A 10,608-nucleotide genomic window follows, 5' to 3' on the forward strand; every position below is an offset into this window, starting at 1 on the left:
AAAATACTCATATTCAAAAAATTACACCATCCTACAATCCACTAATCTACGTATCCTAACTACGCAAATCCTAAGAACTCATATGAACTACTACTATTCATATACTCATATACTAACTACAAATATGAACTACTACTACTAATATACTCATATACTAACTACTAATACTAACTACAAATATGAACTACTACTACTAATATACTCATATACTAACTACTAATACTAACTATTAATACTAACTACTAATATGAACTACTACTACTCATATACTCATATACTAATTACTAATACTAACTACTAATATACTAACTCCTAATACTCATATACTAACTACTCAAATCCTAAGAACTCATATCCTAACTAGTCAAATCCTAAGAACCTACTCAAATCAATCTACTCAAATCAATCTACTCAACAAAAACCTATTACACTTGGATAGAAGGATGGGAAACGGAAGGGATGGAGGAGGAGACTACCTTGGGGGATCAATCCAAGGAAGAAATCACCAGATCTGAAGGAGATGGAGGAGGAGATTAGGGATTCGAAGAGAGGCAGCCGACGTCGTTGCTGTTTCTGTTTGAATGAGGGAGGGGAATGGGGAGGGGGTGGGGAGGGGGGCTGGCCCGTGGCCAATTAAGTCAATGTGTGGCGCCTAAGCGTTCGGCGCCACATATTACAATGTATGACGCCTGAGGCTTAGGCGTCACACGGCCTGGGGGGTGGGCCCTCCCTGCCAGGTGGTCGAGGGGTGTTGTGCCGAACGGCTAGGCGTCACACAGTGTAGTGTGGCGCCTAGGTGTCGGACGCCACACGAAAGGGTCAGCCGGGTGAAATATTTTTCCCGAGGGGTCACTCCGTGAGTTCTTTTCCCTGAAGGGTCATTTTTATCAATTTTGCCGCCAAAGACCATCATCAGGTTCGCATTTTACGGCTTGAGTTGTCGCCGGCAGATCACACCTACCCTGACATATGTTGCTGCCAAGAGCCAACCCTTTGCGACTCCGTTGCATCCTGTCTATATCATGGAGTACTATTTTCCCTTTTTCCTTGTTCGTTCGTCAAAGCACTACCAGCAGTATAGTTCGTAACAATTTCAGGGCTCCTCTTGTCCTATGCAATAGCGTATAGTCCGTACGTGTACGTACAAGTACAACAACGGTGATCGACACCGTGACACGGGCGAAACATATGCCAATACGCCACAGCCGGAAACATCTCAACCCTACACGACCTCTCTGCCTGTCTACATGCGCAGACACTCGGCACACCGGTGGTTCAGTCATGAATGGAGAAAGCAATCACCTCCCTTCTTCAATGGTGCTGATAGTCACGTCGTTGGTGCTGCACGATCGGGTGAAGTGCGTGGACCGTGTCCGCATCCCTGACTCGCCCGCACCGTCGTCCTCATCGTCGCTGGTGACCCTGAAGTGGAAATGCGGCGGCCGCCTCGGGTCCGGCAGGGGCACCCCGTCGTTGCCCAGCATCGCCGTCACGTCCGTCATCGTCGGCCGATCCATGGCGTTGTCCTGCACGCAGAGCAGTGCCACCTTGACGCACCGCATGATGTCTGCCACCTCGCTGCAGTGGCCCAGCGTCGGGTCGACCAGCTCGAACGCTCTCCCATCCCTCCACAGCTGCCATGCCTGTCGTCCAAAAATCGTACGCGCCACATTAGTTAATTAACAAGGTTCTGCATATACTTAGTTTCTGTCAGTGGCTTATGTTGCTGATGTGAACACTAGAGGCGACATTTTTGACCATATGTTAACGGATAAGCCGCTCGTTTCTGCAGATAGTTTCTGTCAGTGGCTCACGTTGCTGATGTGAACACTGGAAGCGACATTTTTGACCGTATGGTAACGGATAAGCCGCTCGTTTCTGCAGATAATTTCTGTCAGTGGCTTACGTTGCTGATGTGAACAGTGGAAGCGACATCTTTGACCGTATGGTAACGGATAAGCCGCTCGTTTTGTATTTAGTTTTGGAACAAGAAGAGCTGGGGTTTAAGAAATGTCTAAGCTCGTCGGAAGCGTGTGGTGTGTTCTCGTTAACTCATGCAAGTAAAAAATTCAGCACAAGCTTACGTAGCCGAGGAGGTTGACGAATTCTCCGTAGTGCTGCCCGTGGCCGCTGCTGTTCCTCTTGCCGCTCACGATCTCCAGCAGCAACACGCCAAAGCTGAAGACGTCAGACTTGACCGAGAAGAGGCCCTGCGAAGCATACTCAGGTGCCATGTAACCGCTGCAGCACAGCACAAAACGTGGAGCGTTAGTGATCAATCAATCAGCACGCCGCTGCGTCATCCATCACCGTTTGCGTGTGAAACAATCGGTGGAAATGTACTGTATCTCTTACTAGGTGCCGACGACCCTGGTGGTGTTGGCCTCCGTCATGTTTGAGCCGAAGATCCTGGCCATGCCGAAGTCGGAGATCTTGGGGTTGAGATCCTTGTCCAGCAATATGTTGCTGGCCTTCATGTCCCGGTGAATGATGCGCACCCGGGAGTGCTTGTGCAGGTACAGCAGCCCCTGAGCGACCCCTTCTACTATGTGCCGCCGTTTCTTCCAGTCCAGCAACGGCCCTCGCTCCTGGTCTACATTGCAAAAATTTATCATGTCATATCAGCTTTTTCCCTACTGGTAGCAATTACGGGGAAAACTGAAGATGGTCCTAAGAATTTTTTTTGCACGTAGAAGTAATTTATATGTATACCAAAGATAAAGAAGTCCAGGCTTCTGTTGGGAAGGTACTCGTACACGAGCATCTTCTCCTCCTCCTGCACGCAGCAGCCCACGAGCTTGACGAGGTTCGTGTGCTGCAGCTTGGCGATGAGCTGGATCTCGTTCTTGAACTCCACAAGCCCCTGCCCCGACTGCGCCGCCAGCCTCTTCACCGCCACCTCTGCCCCGTCAGAAAACTTCCCCTGAAAAGAAACAGAATCGTAACAGAAAGATTAGCGTTTGATCGATCAACCGATCGCATTATTACATGTGTTAAATGGCCGTATTCGCTTGCCTTGTAAACCGGACCGAAGCCACCTTGCCCGAGCTTGTTCTCTTCTGAGAAATTGTCCGTGGCAGCGGCGAGCTCAGGGAAGTCGTACAGTATGAACTCTGAGCTGCTCTCTTCGATCTTCCAGAGCTTCAGAGCCTCCTCTGTCTTCGAGTTGTTCCTCTTATGACCTTGCTCTAATTTCGTTTTTCCTGAATTGATTATGTTTGCAGGTAGTACATGAGTTAAATGGTGCCGAGAAAAAGCATGAATGTTCTTGCAATGTGTTGTCTTGGCCTTACCAGCTCCTTTTCTTAGTCTTCTGATGAGTAGAAGGCAGCCAACCAACATAGAACAGAACACCGTAATAGACACGCATAAAACGATTATTAGGGTCTGCCTGTTCTTGCTTCCTGAAAGATACAAACCAAAATATGAAACAATAGTATAACTACAAAGCCCAAAAAATAGTTAAACAAATTATGTACAACTAGTTCTTCATGTCACCCATACCATTGCTTTCCGCTGGTGAAGATGAGCCACCCTCTAAGCCGATCCTGACGTTGGCCGTGCCATGGTAGAACTGGTAGCCTTCATAGCGAATATTGCAGCGGACGCCGACGATTCGGCCGCCCTCGCGGCCGTCGTACCACTGCCGGGTTTGCTCCTGGAGGCCCTGGAAGCAGAGCCAGCACTGTCCCTGGGAGAGGTCCGGCGTGCACTGCGCCAGGCCGTACACCGTGGGCAGCTGCGGGTTGATGTACATAATGGCGCTGGCAAACCGGCGCACCGAGGAGTTGTACGCGCCGTACGTGGACATCTGCCCGAACAGATTGCCAACCAGGGACAGGAAGAATCTCCGGGACGTGGCGTTCCGGCTGTCCCAGGCGGCGTACGTCGACCCGTTCACGTTCATGCCGTTTATGACCGGGTTGTTGTCGTCCGGCCGCGCCAGGAAGTCCTCGCCGGAGTAGCGGAGGGTGCAGAGGTCGTGGTAGAACGTGGCGTCCCTCTCGCCGGCGCAGAGCGCCCGTAGCTGCTGGAACGCGTTGTCGAGGCAGCCGGAGCAGGCCCTGGCGTCCGTGATGTCGCCGCGGCAGAGCGCGAGGGCGAAGACTTTATCAGGGGAGGCGCCGATGGCCGCCGAGGCGTAGAGGGACGGAGAGGTGGAGGCGTTGGCGGGGAGCTCGGCGGTGAGGCGCGCGAGGTTGGCCCCGAAGGCGTCGGTCGCCGTGTAGTTGCCGATGGTGCCATTGCACGAGTACTCCGAGTAGGCGGCGGCGATGGCACGCGGCTCCAGGAAGAGGACCAAGAGGAGGAGGCAGGGCAGGACGCCAACCATGCCGGCCTCTTTCATTCCGGATGAAAAAGGAGAAGGTTGGCACTTCCCCGTAGCTTGTTGCTCTCGTTTTAAAATTTATAAACGGGGCGGCAAGGTCAAAGGCTACAAGATGGTGGTTGGTTGGTTGCTCTCTCCGATTTTTCTGCGAGGGTTCCTTCAATCTAATTGCCTAATTGGCCGGGTTTGACTGACAGTCGACAGGAAGATTGCAACAAAAGAAGCTTCTCTTGCTAGTGCTACACAAAGAAAGAAAAAATATCTTGGTAGTAGTCCACGTAGATAACCACAAAAGCAGAGCAGAGATAATCTACGTACATGGCAATTGGCGAGCACGTGTGAATACCAACGACCCCCCTGCGACCTGGAACAACCATGTTGAGTTGAAACACAATTCTTTGTAGCATCTCGGTCTCCGGCTCAGCGTGTCAAACAATCGTGCGGCCGGCTGATGTCCGAAGGTTACTGTCCGATGACGGCTTGGATGGGCGCATCACACTAATTATATCTACCAGAATGCTTTTCGCTGACGACTTTGAGGCTATTGCTGCAGGCTGGCCTGTTTTCAAAAGCGTGCTTGCTGTCTGTCAAAGATCAACGAACTCCACTCGATGACAGATGTACTGCTGTCTGTCAGTACCTAGCCTTTTGACCCATCAATTCACTTCTCATAAGCCACTTTGTCATTTGCATGTTCTCAGTTCTCACCAGAAATCCTTGTCCTGAGTTTTTTTTTTTTGGAAACAGAAGCAAAATATTGCCTCGTCGATTAATTAAGCAGAAAATAATTATCCGATAAATTAATGGAAAATCATGCGATAACCAATACAATCAACGAGAGCATCCGACCACACAAACACAAGATCAACCCGATAACTATACCCAACACGCAGCAACCACCAACCCACATTGAGTGTGTCCCAGACTAGGCCATTAGGGGGTACCAGCGTGAGGTGCTTTACGCGTGTAGGCCGACCTTGGATCCATTAAGCCACCGCCTGGAGGACAACCGAAGCCTAAAGTCTTACTCGTGAGCGAGTTGGAAACTGTCGAAGACTTGACGGGCACTCCAAAATTGACTTGTATTCGGCATATTGGCAACCGACCTAATGTAAGCCTAGGTACTCCGGGCATCTATATAAGCCGAGGGTTTTAGTTCGTAGGGGGACAATTTACTCACCTTAGGGTTTAGAGATTACACAACCATCTCAAAGTAGATCATCATCGTGGACGCGATACCCCATCATTAATATAATCAAGCAAGACGTATGGTTTTACCTCCTCGAGAGGGCCCGAACAGGGATAAACATCGCCTCCCTTGTTTCCTGTTATCATTGATCCGAGATCCACAGCTCATGACCCCCTACGTGAGATCAACTAGTTTTAGTATCGACATTGGTGGCTCATACAGGTCTCGCTCTGTGATCAATCCAAAACAATGGAAGCATTGGTCAACGATCAAAACCTCGACAGTATACCCGTTGCGCCAAATTACCTCATCATCGAATCAATCGACAAAAGGAAGCAGCATGGATCGCTCCTTCTCGCTCGAGAAGAAGAGAGCAACGATATGGAACACCTCCTTGAGCTTCAAACTCTCCCTCCGGACTCGGTTGATGATCTTCTAAAGCCAAAGAACCGATCTACGGATAACCACGAGCATTTGGCTGGGGTCCCAAGCTAGGCGTCTTGGAGCGATGGTAACATGGACACATGATTTTACCCATGACCGGGTTCTCTCGAAGAGATAATACCCTCGTCCTACTCTTCATTATATTGATATGGGGGATAATACATAGTAGAAGTATCTATCACGAGATTGTTGTAGTGACTATGAGATTCGATGATCTATCGACTAGCCTAGCCTCACCTTATATAATGTATCTGAGGCCTAGGATAACAAGAGTCCTAGTCAGATACATCGCCGGAGAGGAGTCCTTGTCTTAATCACCAAGTCTTGTGGAATCTTCCTTGTATATGTCATGGGTTGTCCGAAGTGGCCCATTAGTGAACCGTCATGGGGTTCCTCGGCCCGGCCCTCATAGCCGGGAGACGACGTGGTGAGTAGTGAAAGCACGACTTCTCCCTCGATGTGTTTGTTAATTAATAACAACATATATTTCATTGGACTAATGATTCTATCAAGTACATTTCACGAAAAGTTCAATGAATGGATTGGCTCAGATTGTGAGGAGATTCCCTAGATGCATGGAACATCAATTGGCAAAAGCTTCAAGACTCTACAATTTATCTTTATGTGATAAATCACATTTGAGTTCATGGGAAAGCCAATACGATTAAAAGGGGTGAGGTATCTATGATGATCTGGTTGCTCAAAGTTCTTAGAGATTAGCCACAAAAAACCTCAACATTTCTCCCATAAAATATTATGTCCAAAACCCTAAAGTAAAATGTGGTGCCACCAACTTTCTACATATCGGCCACACCGAGTTTTCCTTAGACAGATCCCAAGCCAAACCCTAGCAAATCGGTGCAACCGAGTTTTGCTCCGGTACATCCGAAAAATAGTGACCATCTCTCTGGTATCTACTTGACAAAAGTTAGAATTTCAGAGTTTTTCATTTCGGTGTTACCGAGTCAATAGAATTTCCTAGGCGAATCAAATCGGACTCATCGAGATGTTGTATATCAGTCTCATCGACATGCCAAAAGTTAGGACATTTTGTAGTAGTCGGTGCAACTGAGTTTTCACTTCGGTTCCACCAGATTGGGCAATAATGTTGTAATGGTTGGATTTTTGGAGATGGATATATTTACCCCTCCACCCCCTTTCATTCACAGATAGAGCACTCAAAACAAGCAAACTATTCCACCATTCATATTCTAATGGAGAACGACCTACTCATGTGTTGAGATCAAGATCATCCACACCAACCATATGAATATTGGTCTCTATCCTCTCCAAGTTGCTTTCCACCCAATCAATCTGTTCTACCAAGCCAAATTATGTGAGAGAGTGATTTAGTGTTGAGAAGACTATCATTTGAAGCACTAGAGCAAGGAGTTCATCATCCATACCACATATATTACCTTTTGGAGAGTGGTGTCTCCTAGATTGGTTAGGTGGCACTTGGGAGCCTCCAAATCGTGTGGAGTTGAACCAAGAAGTTTGTAAGGGTAAGGAGATCACCTACTTCGTGAAGATCTACCCCGTGTGTGGCTAGTCCTTCATGGACGTAAGCCATGGTGGAATCACTACAAGAAATATGCTAACTTGCGACCTTCAATATTGGTCACCCAATGGTCGTTGATTTCCATTTGCGACCTTTTTACGACCGAAAAATAGTCGGTCAAAAGCTGAGGGTCTCTAATGAACTATAATGACCTTTTTTCTAGAATGGTCGAAGACATTTACGACCAAACGAAAGGTCGTTGGTTCTACAACCAATTGTTTTGGTCGTTGGTTGTGTGCCCAAGCCACATCGGATCCAACGTGGCAAGCTGACATGGCAAAATTTTGACCAAATGAATTGGTCGTAAATTAGAATCAGCCCGGCCGAGTTCGGTGTTTTAGATGGGCCGAGCCCATTAATTCAGCCTTTTTAATATATATTTTTTCTATTGATTTTGGTTACCTACATGGGCCTAGCCCAAGTTTTCGGCCTTTTTTTGTTTTCTAGGCTGTGGGCTTTTAACATTGTTTGGGTCATTATAGCTGGTCCCACCAATTAGATATGTCCCACTTGTCATAGTCTCACACATATTGCGCCCACATGATAGAAATTTCAAAATTGCTCAAATTATTTTCATAACTGGGTACCATCAGTCGGGTTCCAATCACATGTTTCCAAATCACATAATCAATATTTCAAACAGAACAAGAATGGTAAATAAGCCTACTACAATCTGTACATGTCTAATCCAACCCAGATATGCCTACCATTAGAATATTACAATCTTCAACATTCGACCTAGTACGCCTCGAGCTACTGTAAAGGAGTGAACACAATGTATATTCTCGGAGTGATGAAGGCTGGTGACACTGCCGTCCGAATGATTCCTCATGTTGGTGTCAAGATTGATCAAGTTGACCTATAGGTGGTTAAAATATTAGATTGGCAAGAATTTTCAAAAGTTCGAACACATGCATGAAGAAATTTTTGTATGAAATGAAACGTTAGTCTTATTTCTAAGAGTTTGATTTGTTATCAGTGGCACATGGGCCTACAAGGGAAAATAATGGACTTGTGTTTTGAAGAACATGTACTGAAATAATTATAAATTTTACAAAAAATATGTTTCTTGTATAAGATTTTTCACTTAGGTTAGGTGCAATTCATATCAATTACTTGTTGGACAATGAAGCAAATCCATTTCATAATGTAAGTTGAAGAAAATTATATATCACTGCATTTGAAAACTACAGAGCTACTATCACTGTAACTACATAAAAAGAACTCACATGATGCAACATTCAGTGAAATACACTAATAAATAGCAACAAGATCTCACCGGTCCAACAATGTCAGAGACATGCGACATAATTGTTCCAGAGGCGGCTTTAAGATACATCACACGAGTTCCAGGAGACTGAAAAAGACATCCACAAAGTCAGCAACCACAACAATGATTCTAATCTGAACTAGCAAGGTATTGAAACAATTCAGAATCCAAGTGAAGGCGCAAACATGACTTACAATCCAGATGTTGTCCACACCACCAAGCACGGCAGCATCCAACTTGGATCTAAAGGGGTTACACACCTTGTACTCGACCTTGGATCCATCCTCGTTCTGCATAATACCAAAACAACAATAAATATCAGTCTACATGTGCATTTGTAGAACACTAATGAACATCATTTCACATCGGCACCAAACAAATGCATCTCTCGGCCAGTAATTGCATCATTTACATATATAGGCATAAAAAATTGCATCTTTCAAATAGCAATGACCATCATTCACCTCTTTAAAAAAAGCACAACAGAGTATCACAATCTATCAACAGGATATGAAACCAGTGAATATCTAAAATGGGAATATGTAGCAAAGAAGAAAGTTATACGTTTTAGGAGCGCATATGTTATTTCTTTAGTACAGTATATAGTTTGATAAATCCACTGCCTCAAGTCCTAATCATTTCATTCAGGTCATATATGAAATGACACGTGTTTCTCCCTTTTGAAAGCTGGGAAGATAGATGCTTTCGAAAATCACCAGACAAATAATCTTTGCTAAATGCTTGGATTTCTGAAAAGAAGCACCCTCACAGGTGAGTGGAATGAAACAAAAAACATGGTTGAATACTAACAATGCAGCATCAAGGAATAGCACGCTTACTGCAAGTTGAGCATCCAAACCCTCCATCACTAGGGGATTGAAGTTGATTAGATCTATGAGACAACATGAACCAATTAGCTCTTAACGAATAAGTAATCAACAGAGCTAATTTGGTGGCTAGCACCAGCCGCGAAGGCTGTCCTTGGATATCTCATTCCCCGCTTGCACCAGAGAGACGAGCTGCCAAATACAACAAACCCATCATGAATCAACAACAGCCAAAACCATCTGAAGCAGCGCACTGGTACAATGACAAATGAAATGTCGTGAGGCTAATTAGTTTAGCGAGGCAAACCTGCATCGCCATGATGAATTTGCTGAAGCCGAGGTACCCAAGCCGCTTGGAGTCGGCAATAGCCCAGACCTTGGGAAGAATCGCGACGCAGTTCCACGTTAGAGACCAAATCAACAGCTCTATTAATCGATCTATCTATCTATCTATCTATCTACAGTAGCGCGAGACGATGGCGAGAGCACCGAGTGGGTTACGTACCTGCTTGAGGTCAGCGCGGGGAGGCTGTACATGACGAAGTACCTAATGGCATCGGGGTCGGTGATGCGGATGTCGCCATCTGCGCTGGCGGAGCAGGGCAGTGAGGGGGGGGGGGGGGTGATCGAATCGAATCGAATCGCGAGTGGCAAGCGACCTAAAGGGGAACTTGTGAGTCACCGAAGCAACACCGGCTAGGCGGTGGACGAAATACTGTCGGATAGGGAAGGTCGTGCGTAGCCGAAGGAGGCTGCGCCCGTTGGATCCAGTAGGAGAAGATGGAGTTGAGTAGCGAGGGGATCACGTGGGCTCGCCAGAAATGGTAGGCTACCGGCGCGTGGCCGGAAATGGTCGACTGCTACTGGGTTGGATCTAGCGATGAGATGGGAGAGGGAGAGAGAGGTAACGGCGTGTGTTCTTTGGAGGAACAGGGCTGGGCGAGGAGAGTGAGCCATAGGCTGCTAGGGTCTGGGTTGGCTTCCTCC

At 46.8% G+C, this 10,608-nt stretch overlaps 1 protein-coding gene across 1 annotated transcript; it reads right to left on the reverse strand.

Moving 5' to 3' along the window:
• Positions 1–1,009: 1,009 nt before the first annotated feature.
• LOC123425829 (putative cysteine-rich receptor-like protein kinase 20) lies at positions 1,010–4,390 on the reverse strand. The gene is made up of 7 exons (XM_045109565.1): positions 3,505–4,390; positions 3,294–3,404; positions 3,016–3,203; positions 2,713–2,923; positions 2,356–2,593; positions 2,085–2,241; positions 1,010–1,643 (listed from the first exon to the last, which is right to left on the reverse strand). Exons 1-7 carry the CDS (start codon positions 4,346–4,348, stop codon positions 1,299–1,301), a joined length of 2,094 nt encoding a protein of 697 aa, XP_044965500.1. The 5' UTR covers positions 4,349–4,390; the 3' UTR covers positions 1,010–1,298.
• Between the last annotated feature and the right edge of the window lie 6,218 nt (positions 4,391–10,608).

Source organism: Hordeum vulgare, chromosome 2H, assembly GCF_904849725.1.
Source record: "Hordeum vulgare subsp. vulgare chromosome 2H, MorexV3_pseudomolecules_assembly, whole genome shotgun sequence".
NCBI lineage: Eukaryota > Viridiplantae > Streptophyta > Magnoliopsida > Poales > Poaceae > Hordeum > Hordeum vulgare.